The 13,995-nt window shown below is 38.4% G+C and overlaps 1 protein-coding gene across 6 annotated transcripts in view; it reads left to right on the top strand.

Annotated features, from left to right (window-relative positions):
- FGGY (FGGY carbohydrate kinase domain containing) overlaps positions 1-13,995 on the top strand; it is a 195,157-nt gene that overhangs the window by 44,855 nt on the left and 136,307 nt on the right. For all 6 annotated transcript variants that reach the window (XM_058174692.1, XM_058174696.1, XM_058174690.1 and 3 more), the window contains 2 exons: positions 854-1,005; positions 12,117-12,205. In XM_058174692.1, coding sequence (XP_058030675.1) covers positions 854-1,005; positions 12,117-12,205 — 241 coding nt within the window. The remainder of the gene's footprint in view (positions 1-853; positions 1,006-12,116; positions 12,206-13,995) is intronic.

Raw genomic sequence — 13,995 nt, 5'->3', positions numbered from 1 at the left:
TCATTGTCTCAAATGAGACCGATCACTGTTGTGTCATTTGTGAATTTCAGTAGTTTAGCAGATGGATCGTTAGAGATGCAGTCATTGGTATACAGGGAAAAGAGAAGTGGGGAGAGCACACAGCCTTGGGGGGGTGGCTGTGCTAATTGTACAGGTATCTGATGTGATTCTGCTTAGCTTCACCTGCTGCTTCCTGTTTGTTAGGATGGACAAGATGGAGAAAGACACATACACACACACACACAAAACCACAAACAAACAAAAACGAAACCAAGGAATGTCTTCCAAAATATTTTTGAACTCAGATGGAGATTCTAACTTTGAAGTGATATGCTAAAGGCTGCCATTAGTTACTGCCAAGTAACTAATGACAAGAAGTACTGGAACGTGGCTGTGTTGGTTTAGTTGCTATTTTACAACTATTTTCTGTTTAATTATAGCTTTTATAATTGCTAATGCAGTCAGAAGGAAGGCAGAATCTGTACATTTCTTTTGTATAATCAGAAAAAGGGTGGATCACCTGTCAATATTGAATTTTCTTAATTGTAGTTATGCCCAGTTACAGCAGTCATGTGTGACTATTTTTGTGATCTGTTTAAACCAGGGGTCTCCAACTTTGGCAACTTTAAGACTTGTGGACTTTGCTAGCTGAAGAACTCTGTGTGTTGAAGTCCACAAGTCTTAAAGTTGCCAAGGTTGGAGACCCCTGGTTTAAACTTATTGTAATTATACGTACGGCGCCTGTTTCTAATGAAAAAAGCATATCTTTGCTATGGATAGTATCTGGAAAGGAGAATATGTGTACTAAAGATTTTAATGGAAACAGTGACTGATTTGGTTTTTGTTTTATAAGGAGAACACAAACGAAATATCATCATGTGGATGGACCATCGTGCAGCTAATCAAGTAACACGCATCAATGAGACACAGCATAGTGTGCTGTCCTTTGTTGGTGGTGTGATGTCAGTTGAAATGCAGCCTCCTAAGTTGCTATGGATGAAAGAAGTGAGTTCAAGAATTCAATAGGCTTTGCCATTTTTGTCAAGAAAGCTTCTTTGTCAAGAATCTTCTAACCTGTCTATCAATTGTTCTCAATCTGCTTCATGTTAATGCTCCAGCCAATATCTCCAGCTGACTTAGCCAATCATTGTTTCTAACCTGGTCCTCTCCTTAGCCTTCTGTAGAAAGCATGTTGGGAAAGGTGCTGAGAGGCACTTTTGATCTCATTGTCAGTATCCTATTATAAGAGGTAAGGCAGAATGTTTCAGTTTGAAAGATGTACATTTCTAATTGAGAAATGCAAAGAAAAATGGAACTGCTACATATAAGATCTCTAGACAGTGTATTGGATTGCAAAAGCTATAGAATGTTGTAGTATACATAAACAGTATTTAAGAGACATGGATGCAGATAATTATTGACAAAATAGTGTCTGCTCAGGAAATAAGTCGCTTTTTAAAATACAGAGAACTTTTATTTATTATTTATTTATTTTATTTTATTCGATTTTTATACCGCCCTTCTCCCGAAGGACTCAGGGCGGTGTACAGCCAAATAAAAAATCAACAATATACACTTTAAAACAAAACTAAAACAAAACATATTACAAAATGGCCAGAATTTAAAACAATTAGTATTAAAACTTTTAGTATTTTCAAACTGTCAATACATTTTCAAATATCGATATTTCTGGAAAGGTTAGGGTAGACTAGACATCTCTTCAGTTGGAGTTTACCATGGGTTTACCATGTCATGACATGACTAATAGCAGGCAAGTTGTGGACTACCTGTAATCCCTAAAATTTCCATTTAAGTTTATTTGTTTTATCTGTATTTATTTATTTATTTTATTTATTTACATTTATATCCCGCCCTTCTCCAAAAACTCAGGGCGGCTTACACTATGTTAGCAATAGTCTTCATCCTACTTGTATATTTATATACAGAGTCAACTTATTGCCCCCAACAATCTTGGGTCCTCATAAAAGTATAAAAGTATAAAAGTCAGTTTGCACATACAGTTACAGTCTAATGCAGACCTGTCAAACTGGTGGCCCGCAGGCTGGATATGGCCCATGCGGACCACGCGCATCCCGACTTCCCAATACAGAAGTCAAGTGTAAATTGCCCCCTGCCAGTTTTTAAGAGCTGAAGTCTCTTGATTCTCCTGATTCTTAACATACGCTGGGATTAGTTGGAGCTGGTGAAGGTTGGAGCTGGCAGAAGCTAAGAATGAAAAATTCGTATTCACAGGAGTTAATTAGCATTGCTTGAAGATCCTGTTAATGATATACCGGTATGAATATTCACTTAAACTGGTTCCCACTGAGTGGTGTTTGAATAATTTATAAGCGATTTAGAAAAAAGTTTTGGGTTTCTATACTTGCTACTTAATGGTAACTAGAAACAGTAAAGAGATGAAGTTCACTGTTTAGGCTAGTAGCTTCAAGGAGAAAATTGTAGAAAATAAATGAGTATGAAAATACAAGTCTGTGGCATGCCAAGTTTAATGTTATGGATATAGAATAATATCCAATATAGATGAATGAGAAGTTGGATGTCATTCTCTTGCCTACCAATGAAAGAAATAATAAGGTTTGTTATTCTTGATGGAAAAAAATATAATTCTTTCTAAACTGATGGGGTATTGTAATCTATTGTTTTTTTATGGCTGTTATAGCTATCCATTCTATGGATTCTAGTAATAATTTTCCTTAATTAACATTTTATATTATTTTATTTACTGTATAAAATGCCTTACCTAACTGCCTTATAAAAGGAATGTAAGTTATGATTCTTTGAAGATCATTTGGATGAGAAAGAAGATTCTTACAAGGAGAAAAAACAGTTTCTTTGAATTAATACTTATATGTGCACTCAGCCCAGAGTTGAGAACGGTGGATGAGCTAGGCGAATAGATAGATCACAGTACTCTCTTGAAATCTCTCTCTCTCCAATCTTTCCACTGACCAAGGGAAGTGGGAAGAAACAAAGCAAGCAATTTCTGTAGGCAATCTTCTTTACCTGATCCCTTCTTTTATGTGATTTCATAATTCTTGACTTAAGAGCAAACAGATTACTCTCTTGAAATCTCTTTTTTCCCAATATCTCTGCTCCGTAGTTGTTAAGTTAGTAACACAGTTGTAAAGTGAACCTGGCTTCCACATTGACTTTGCTTGTCAGAAGGTGTGGTGTGGTGTGGTATAGAGGGAATAAAACAAGCTAATACTATTCTGCCTGACCCTTTGTCTCCTCCCCCCCCAGCTGAGTGGAGAGATTGGGGAAGAAAAAATTTCAAGACAGTAAGCTGTTTTATTTGCTACCTTTTTGATTATCCTTTTGCCCAAACTGGAAATACATGCATTCTGCCAAATGAGAATTAACACCTGCATTGACTGTAGTGGCCTTTAAATGTGAAAAGGCTGTGCCATTATATGTGGCTTAATCTTATGGAATTTCATGACTTTCAGAAGCTTTTTTTATTTAATATTTTTTCTGGAGGTGATAGCCTTCTGGATGGATGGCCTGATATCCTAGTACATCTTTGAAACAATTCACAAATTGTTGGTGGCTGTTTTAGTGTAGATTATATGTTGTGCTCTGATTTTTTTCTTTTTTTTTGCAATCAATTTTTTATTGATTCATATAACTTATTAAAAAAGGAACTGTTTGCCACGGCTAGCTGAGTACAGCTAGTTCACAACTTACAACCATTCATTTAGTGACCAAGTTGCAACAGCACCGAAAAGAGTGATTTATGTTTTTCACACTTATTTATTTATTTTATTTTATTTTTATTTATTTTATTAAATTTTTATACCGCCCTTCTCCCGAAGGACTCAGGGCGGTGTACAGCCAAAGTAAAAACAAAGATATATACAGTTTAAAACAACAATTAAAAAGAGCAAATTTTAAAGGCCGATTATTAAAATTTAAATTAAAAAGTTAAAAAATATTAAAAACCCAATTAAAATACATCACTAATTATGCCAGTCCCGCTTTAATGAATAAATATGTTTTGAGCTCACGACGGAAGGTCCGAAGATCAGGCACTTGACGCAGACCGGGGGGAAGTTCATTCCAGGCGTCACTGCCCCCACAGAAGGCCCTACTCCTGGGGCCGCCAGCCGACACTGTTTGGCGGGCGGCACCCTGAGGAGACCCTCTCTGTGCGGCGTCTGGTCGGTGGGAGGCAAAAGGTAACAGCAGGCGGTCTCGTAAGTACCGGGTCCTAAGCCATGGGCGCTTTAAAGATAGTTACCAAAATCTTGAAGCGCACCGAAGACCACAGGAAGCCAGTGCAAGCTACGGAGCAGCGATGTCACGTGGGAGCCACGAGCGGCTCCGTTACTACTCGCGCAGCCGCATTCTGGACTAACTGCAGCCTCCGGTGCACCTCAAGGGCAGCCCATGTGAGAGCATTGCAATAATCCAGCCTAGGCGTAACCAGGCGTGGTGACCGTGCATAAGGCATCCCGATCAAGGAAGGGGCGCAACTGGCGAACCAGGCGAACCTGGTAAAGGCCCTCCTGGCGGCGGCGCCAGGTGTTCATCAAAGACAGCCGTCCGTCCAGGAGGACACCCAAGTTGCGAACCGCCTCCTTTGGGGCCACTAACTCGCCCCAACAGTCAGCTGCGGATGCAGCTGACTGTACCGGGATGCCGCATCCACAGCCACTCCGTCTTGGAGGATTGAGCTTGAGTCTGTTTCTCCCCATCCAGACCCGTACAGCTTCCAGGCACGGGACAGCACTTCGACCGCTTCGTTGGGGTGGTCCGGGGTGGAAAAGTACAGCTGAGTATCATCAGCGTACAGATGGTAACTCACCCCGAAACCACTGATGACCTCACCCAGCGGCTTCATATAGATGTTGAACAGGGTGGGCGAGGGGATCCGCCCCTGAGGCACCCACAAGTGAGGCGCCTCGGGGCGACCTCTGCCCCCTGTCAACACCGTCTGCGACAGTCAGAGATAGGAGGAGAACCACCGATAAACGGTGCCCCCCACTCCCAATCCCTCCAACCGGCGCAGCAGGATACCATGGTCGATGGTATCGAAAGCCGCTGAGAGATCTAATAGGACCAAGGCAGAGGAGCAACCCCTGTCCCTGGCCCTCCAGAGGTCATCCACCAACGCGACCAAAGCCGTCTCCGTGCTATAACCGGGTCGGAAGCCGGACTGGAACGGGTCCAGATAGACAGTTTCCTCCAGGTGCCGGGGGAGCTGCCATGCAACCACACTCTCAACAACCTTTGCCACAAAGCGACAATGACTGTTGCAGCACAAGATCAAAATTTGGATGCTTGGCAACCGCTATGTATTTATGTCGGTTGCAGTGTCCCGGAGTCATGTGATCACCTTTTGCATCCTTCTGACAAGCAAAGTCGATGTGGAAGCCAGATTCACTTTTCAGCTGGGTTACTAAGTTAACAAATGCAGTGAGTTACTCAACTGTAGCAAGAAAGGTTGTAAAATGCAGCAAAATTCATTTAACAACTGTCTTGCTTAGCAGCAGAAATGTTTGGATTAATTGCAGTCATAAATTGAGGATTACCTGTATCTCTTGATCCTGTCTTGCTAAGAAAAATCAGCTTATCTCATCCCTTTGTTACCAGAAAAGATATATTGTCACTTAGCACCATAGTGGAAAAAGAAAGGGAATAGTGCCAACAATTGCTGAATCACAGCCTGGAGTAGGCATGACTTAATGACTTTAAAAATGCTTACCATGCTTCAAATTTAGAACAAAAAAATAAGATACGAATCAGATGGCAGGGATTTGGTTTCCATTATTGGTGGTAGAAAGCCACAGCTAAGGTTCTGTAATTCCTAGGGATAGCTTTCCTTAGTATTATAAGCTATAGGATCAAATTGTATTCCTACTGAGTATGTAATAAATAAACTAACTATATCTTTCTGTACATAGTTTGTTTCTTTAATTGTGGAAAAACTATTCTATAATTAATTGTTTATTTTCATGGAACTTCATGAATCTTGGTAGCTAGCTCACTATCTATCTTTTATTTGTTTACTGAACAGATTTATATAGCTGCCGTACTCTCACAGAATTTGACATAGTTTGTTTGAAAGTAAAAATACACGGTGTGCTCTCACATCCTTTTTAATACAAAGAATTTGCATATCTTAAATAAACATGCAGAAATAAGATGATACCAACAACTTCAAATCACTCGTTCCTTCATGTAACTCATTGGATAAATAAGCTCTGTTTCCTCACACTAAGAAGTAAGCAATCTTGTTCTCTCCAGTTTCTTGGACCATATAAAACTGGACCAGTCCAGTTTCTTGGAAGTTTTGATTGTCTATTGTTCCTACCTTTCTTAGAATTTGGGCTAACCAAATTAGGAAACCAGAGCTTCTGCTCTGATTTTTATGCAAAACAAGAAGTGTTCAGTAGGCTTTGTCTTAGAAAAATAACAGTGAAGACTATCTTGAGTGATGTCATTGGTAAATGTTTCTCTCTGTATGCCATTGAATTCTTGAATTTTAGTTGTATTTATTGTTTGTTATTATGTTTATTCCTTGGCTGTTGATTTGCATTATGCCAAAAAGTATTTGTTACATTTTCTTTCTATAATGGTGGTACAATTTAGTCTGTAAAATGCTGGATAATTCTTAGGCACCTTCAGTCTGGACTGAATATTTCTGATAGTTTAGATTAGAGAGATTGAATTACTAATTAGACTAGATATGTTCCTAAATTGATTTTAAAAGCTTCATTCACACTTCATTTATTACATGAAAGGAAAGAGATCTTCCTTCCCATGCTTTTTCCACAGGGTAAAAGGTCAGAGTATAATAGCTTGACAATTAATAATCAAATGGCAATTACATGCAATAATTCTTTTTCATCTCACATTGCTGCTTCCTTCATCTTCTTTGAAATGCCTGGTATATTTCTGCTGTCTTCTTCCTTTTATGCCTTTTTATGCCTCCCTTTCCCTTTTTCATTAAGTAGACAGAAGCAGTTGCCTCTGGAAGCTTATCTTAAGTACTATAAAAGGGACTATAAATTATTATTTAATTTATTATAAGTGTTATTGTATTTTTAATCTCAGAAGAGCAGAAGTACTTGTGAGGGTTGAGTTTTTTTGTTTTGCTTCAAATGCCAAAATAACTACTAGCTTTGGATTTGAGAGAAGAGCATTATGTGCTGCTCTATTTTGGGGAACTAAATGATTTGGGCTGACCTTGAACTGTTCAGTATGTGTGATTTTTCTTTCCTTGTGATGCATCAGAAATTATCACAATATTTGTGATATATGCAATAGCCAGGTATGGTAAACCAATGTTTGAAGCCTTTCAATTTTCTTTCTCCCTATTTGTGCTCTGGGAGTAGGTTGATAATAGTTTAAAATTTATTTTTATATGTGCTAAATAAACAGGTTGATGTTATTTTTTTTCTCCTTCTTTCCAATCTGGCTTTATTTTGCAGACCTTGTGCCTGGCAATTATTTTTAGAATAATGCTGTTTTGCCCACTTCCAATTACTCTCCTCAACTCCCACTTTCACCCACATTCTCTGTTAAGAATGTGATTTGATTTGTGTTGAACGTTCTTCCTTCTGGAGAGCGGAATTATATAATCATCAAATCTTCCCTTAGCTGTAATTCTACATGCCAACTGCTGCCAATTAAGGAATATTCACTTAGTTGTTCTGATCCTATCCCCATGTTGATGAATCAGGGGTATTTTGAGGGGGCGGGGAATAGAAAGAAGGTTCCTTGAAAAACAACCACTATAATCTGAATGAAATCATACTGGATTGCTTCAAATTCAGCATGCTTTTGATAGGAGCTAGATTCTTTTTTCAAATGTTTGGATTACTATGTAGTATTGGGCAGATAGAAGGCTAAAGAGGGAGGAATGCCATGATTAATGCTTAGCTAAGGGAAATGACCTGTATGGTCACCACAGCAGAGGTAGTATTCAGCCAGTTCTGACAGGTTCTGAAGAACTGGTAGCGGAAATTTTGAGTAGTTCGGAGAACTGGTAAATACCACCTCTGGTTGGCCCTGCCCCCATCTATTCACTGCCTCCTGAGTCCCAGCTGATCGGAGTCCCTGATCGACTGGGTCTTCTTTTGTTGCCCTGCACAGGAGAACGGAGCTGGAAAGCAGATTAGTGGAGTGGGGAGGGAATGGGGATTTTACAGTATCCTTCCCTTGGAGTGGGATGGGAATGGAGATTTTACAGTATCCTTCCCCTGGAATGGGGTGGAAATGGGGATTTTACAGTATCCTTCCCCTGCCACACCCACCAAACCATGGCCAGCAAGCCACGCAACACCCACCAAGTCACACCATGCCCACCAAGCCATGCCCACAGAACCGGTAGTAAAAAAAAATGAATACACCACTGCACCACAGGAAGACTTCAACTTAGAACCATTCATTTAGTGACCAAAGTTACAACACTACTGAAAAAAGCGACTTATGATTGCATTTTACATTTACGACTTGCAGCATTCCAGTGGTCATGGGATTAAAATTTGGATGCTTGGCACCTGTATTTATAACAGTTGTAGTGTGCTAGGGTCATGGGAACACCTTTTTTTGACCTTCTGACAGGCAAAATCAACCGGGAAGCTAAATTCACTTAACAAGCATATTACTAACTTAACAACTGCGGTGATTCACTTAACAACAGTGGCAAAAAAGTTCGTAAAATGGGAAAACTCACTTAACAACTGTTACTTATCAATGGAAATTTTGGATTTGTTGTGATCGCAATTTGAGAACTACCTGTTTTACAGGGGTCATATGAGTTCAGAGTTACTATAATGGCTTATAATGGGCTCTAATGAGTGAGTATGTGCATGCACATGTATGTATGCTTCCTGCTTTGCATAGAATCTGCTCATCCAGGATGGGTTGGCCAAGAGGACAAGCTGCCAGTAGTCTCCAGCCTGGGATCTTAGTAGAACAGGGATCTCAAAATAGGTTTCCCTTTTTATATATTGTTAGAAGCAGGTTTTACGTAAGATTAAAAAACTATATAAATAAAAAGTAGAAAAAAGAGATATGGAAAAGATAACAGAAAGAAAAGAAGGATATCTAAAGAAGCAATTGCCCATCTTTGCAGTACTTATAAACCTGATAGTTACCATCTCCTCCCTCCCAAATTACATATGCTTCTTCCCACAAGCAACCCTTTTTAAGTAGTAAATCCCTTTCAGCAAAAAATCCATACATTTCCTGTCTTTGTTCCCTCCTTGATCAAACAAGTCAATTTAGTCATTCCTGGAAGCTCTTGTCATCTTTCTCCATTGGTATATCTTCCACCTTTGTGTATATAATAACTTCCTGTATATAGTTCTTAAGATTTTTCAATCTCAGTCCTCTCATTTTGCAATAGCTTGCTTTCCTTGGAGAATTAGAAAGTGTTAAGTAATTTGGAATGTATCTCTTGCCACTGAAATCTAATTTTTAACATTGATTTTATTACTGGTTGATGCTGACTTATGTTTTTATGATAGTAGCATCTTTTTATACATTGACCACTTTTTAGGATTGTAGTGTTTAATTGATTTTATGAAGTTGTGAGCCTCCTCAAATCAACAGTAGAGGCAGAATATGAATAATTATACAGAAATAAATATGAAGTTTGTGGGAATGGAAGGAACAGATTTAAATTTTCAATTGTTTGAAACCTATCATGTTTCTTAAATATTCAAAAAAGCAGAAGAATGATTAGTTTCATTTCTTAAAAAAGAAATGAACTTTATTTCTTAAAGTCAACATCATTAAAAAAGATCAGCAAAAGTGATATTTTTAACATAGATAATGAAATGCTTTCTAGCTGCAGTGTATTAAGTCTGTTTCAGTGTCTGCTGTTAAAGTTGTAGGTCCTTGAGTTCTGTGATCTCAGCTCTATTTCTTGGAAAACATGTAAGTGATTTGACTTGTCACTTTCTAGTAAGAAGTTGATCAAAGTATTGTTATCTGCTGAGTAGATAGAACAGGAGAGTAAGTTATTATGATCACATTTGCAACTGATTAACTACTTGGAATAGAGTAGTCCAGGGGTGTCAAACTCGCGGCCAGCAGGCTGGATGCGTCACGTGCTGGTCCCACCCGGCCCCTCCCCCTTTAGCGAAGGGGGAGTATGCCACGTGACACCCCTGGACTAGTCAGTGCTTTCAAAATAGCCATTTAAAAAAGAAGTCTAAATGGTGATTTCCATGAAGAAAGAGGTATTTGGGAAAAGGAGGCCAACTATACTTGGGTTCCAGTGACTAACAAATAAATCTGGAGCAATGGAAAACGACTTGCTCTACTGAACACTGCATTAGGGTAGTTTCAGTACACTTGTTAATTGTGTGGAGTACTGCAAGTAATAGAATGACTTGTGTGATCAGGTTGGTATATTTAAAACTTACTGTTAGTGTAAGTTTGTATAGCAAAAACAGATGTGTTTTTCTGATCTAACCAGTGGTGACAAATCATTTTGGTGACTAAAATGAATCATTTGGATGTGTTTCAAGGGGCTCATTTTCGAGTCTTTTTATTGTGGCTTTTGAAAAGATGCAATAGTGCCCACTTATTTTTCCTTTTACATCAGACATTTGACCCTATTGACCCTAAACCACTCTCTGGTCATCTTAGTCCTGGCTTCCATAAAAGGGAACAAGAACAAACTTTTTACAGGATTTTCAATACTCTTGGCTGGAAATTCTTATTTCATTTCTATCCAGAATATACCTGCTTTTGTTCTTTTTCCTATTGATTTCTTTAACTATCGGATCTAAAGAATTATAGTTAGATAATGCTATCTACATTTATTTATTTATTTTATTTATATCCCACCTTTATTATATTTATAAAAAACTCAAAGTACTGAGCATATCTAATGCTACCTACTCCTGTTTTCCCCATAACAACAACCATCTGTGAGGTGGGTTGAGCTGAGAGAAAATGAATGGTCCAAAGTCAGTCAGCTGGCTTTCATGGCTAAAGTGGGATTAGAATTCACGGACTTGTGGTTTCTAGCCTGGTGCCTTATCCACTAAACTAAACTGCCTATAAATATGCATGTAATTACAGTGGTAGTACCATAATGCTACATGAAATAAAGTATTAAATTCAGCAACATTAAACCACATGTGAAATCTGAACTGGTTTGCTACCAGTTTGCTGGCCGTGCATGTGTGCTGTGTGCCAAGCACGTGCTGTGAGTGGGCATTCACACCAAATATGTGCTGTGTGCAGTGTGCACCAAACACGTGCTGCCTGTGCATGAGCAGTACGCACCAAATGTGTACTGTGTGCGGATGTGCAGTGTGCACCAAACTTGTGCTGCACATTAAAAAAGCTACCGGTTCGGTCGAACAGGTAGTTTAAAAAAGCTATGATCTGAGGATCCCCTGTGGCGCGCGATTTACTTTTGATAGAAAACAGGATTTCCTGCTTTCTAGCGAAGCTAAACTGCACGCCACAGCTGATCCCCCCTTGCTGTTCTACTTACCTTCCCAAGCCTCCTTTTAACACGTACTGCGAATGCAGTACGTGTCGGATCGTAGCTTTTGTAAACTACTGGTTTAACTGAACCAGTATCTTTTTTTTACTCCCAGACCGAACCAGTAGTTTTTATTGCTACTGGTTCGCCCGAACTGGAGCGAACCGGTAGCATTTCACCCCTGCATTAAACTTTTATTCAAAGCACAAGATATGGAAAATATCATAGGACAAATATAATTATGTGTGAGGTTAAATATAGAGAAATGAACCATTGTGTTCTCTCTGTAAAAACATTCTTTCTGAAACAAATTATAGAAGGTGTGGCTGAACGCAGAAGTAGTGGTAATACATGCTGCAGAGATTTAATAATAAATGTTCGAAGGTTGCAAATGTAGTATATAAAACATCCTTGAGTTGGCTATGGCTTTGCTTGTTAATACCTTTTGTTGGAGGACAAAACATGAATAAAACTCAAATAATTCTCTATAAAATTTTATCATTCTGTACAGAATGATGAAACTTAAATTTGGATGGAGGGAACACCAGTGTTGTCTTAGCTAGTGCATATGATTTAAATTTGTTTTTAAATTATATGAGCTAAAACTATCCTTTTTATTTCCAACAAAAATTATCAGAATTTGCGAGAGTGTTGCTGGGAAAAAGCAGGGCACTTCTTTGATCTTCCGGATTTCTTATCATGGAAAGCAACAGGTGCCACAGCAAGGTATGCAAAATATTATGGTATGTTTTGTTTTTTCTCATCTCTTTTCTTGAGCCCACTTTTTCTTTTATTTATCTTGACTGTATGCAATGTACATGCACCTGCATACGATTTAAATTACATCTTGAACCTATCTTGCTGTTGTGCATTCCTGAACAAAATAGTTCCTGAGAGCATTTTCAGTTCTTAATTAATTGTTGTTACTATTAGTTCCCTGATTCCACATTCACAGATCTGGAATTTGACCAATTCAGTACCAGTTTCTTGGAGACAACAGCTAGGGCATTATATTTCACAGGGGATAAAACATCTCTTTCCAATTTAAGTAAAAAGAAATCCAGATTTTACACCCCCTGTACTAGAAATAGAACTTGAACTAGAGGGAGAACAGCCAAGGGTTTGAGAAAGCCAAATGAATGGTTTTTTTTTCTTTTGAGAGTTTACAAGCTCTTAATTCTTGAAATAAAACATATGCATTTTTTAAGAGCAAGATTCTAGCATTTATAGTTTAAGGTATATGTACATATATTGACTTGCAAATGTTGATATTTTGCTCTGTATCTTTTATATTACGAAAATAAGAGAAAGACAATCTGTAATGAAGGTAACTTCAGTAAATTTGCTATTGCCATAATAGGCAGTCATGGTAAACCTGGACATTAATATTGCCAGCTTTTATTAAAATCAAGTCATAAATCTAGTATCAATAAATTGGGAACGTAATCTAAAGGCTAACCTGAGCAGCAGATACTGAAAATTCTTGCCTTAATTTTGATGGAGTAAAAGATTTAATAGTAGCCATAAATTTGAGTTTCACAATTCTCATGAGACCACTTTTCCAGGACTGAAGCAAGCAAGGCCTTGCCTGCAATCCAATTTTCAATTTTTCCCCCTTTGAAGAATTTCTGCCCACCCTCTTGGAAGATTCAGGCCTGGACATTGTTATATTCTGTAATTCAACCCTATTCTCTCTGCAGCTGGATTCTTCCTAGGAGTTTTGGGGAAAGAATGTATTTCTGATCTTCTATATTTTTATACTGTTTATGTAACCTTTAGGTGTGTTGAGGGGAGAGAGGTAAAATAAAGCAGGAATTGTAAAAGGAGATGCTGAGGTAATTAACTTTTATGTAAACTGATTTTTGAAAGAGGAAAACTGAGGCTGCATTATACAGGAGAGAGGGTTAAGCAACTGCATTCTTTCCCTCTGCTTCCCAGGGACAGTGTCACTGTGTGGCCCCTGCCCCCCTGCCCAATTAATCTTTTTAACTGGCTGGGAAATGAGTAGTCAGATTCAGTGGTAAGAATTTACACGCAGTTTATGCTCTCCTCCACTTGTGATACTTCGATGTCGTTCTGTGGTGGAGACAAAGGTGTTTAAAATGAAATGATAGCTTCCCTTAAGACTCTGTAAGTTTTTCATTTCTGGTTGCAAAAAAAAAAAAAAGGTTTATTTATTTATTTAACAAATTTATGTAGTTGCCCAACTCACACGTGGTGATCATTCTGTATCTTCAGGCAGCTTACAGTATTAAAAACCCACAACCCAAGGCCCATCAAACCGCCCCCCCCCAAATCACCACTACCATGATGCATGAACTTACTGGCAATTTCACACCAGTATTAATCTGGAATTAGCAGGATGGGTCCAATTTATTTTATGGTTTGTAATTTAGTATCATCAAATGGAACTGGTACATTTCATGCAATGATTTTCTGGTATTGGTTCATCTCAGCATTACAACACCTTGATGGATTCTAAGCAATGCTGTATTGAGCGAGAACTTCACTCATTT

This window comes from Ahaetulla prasina, chromosome 3, assembly GCF_028640845.1.
Source record: "Ahaetulla prasina isolate Xishuangbanna chromosome 3, ASM2864084v1, whole genome shotgun sequence".
Taxonomy (NCBI): Eukaryota; Metazoa; Chordata; class Lepidosauria; order Squamata; family Colubridae; genus Ahaetulla; species Ahaetulla prasina.
This window is presented reverse-complemented; position numbering and strand designations above follow the sequence as displayed.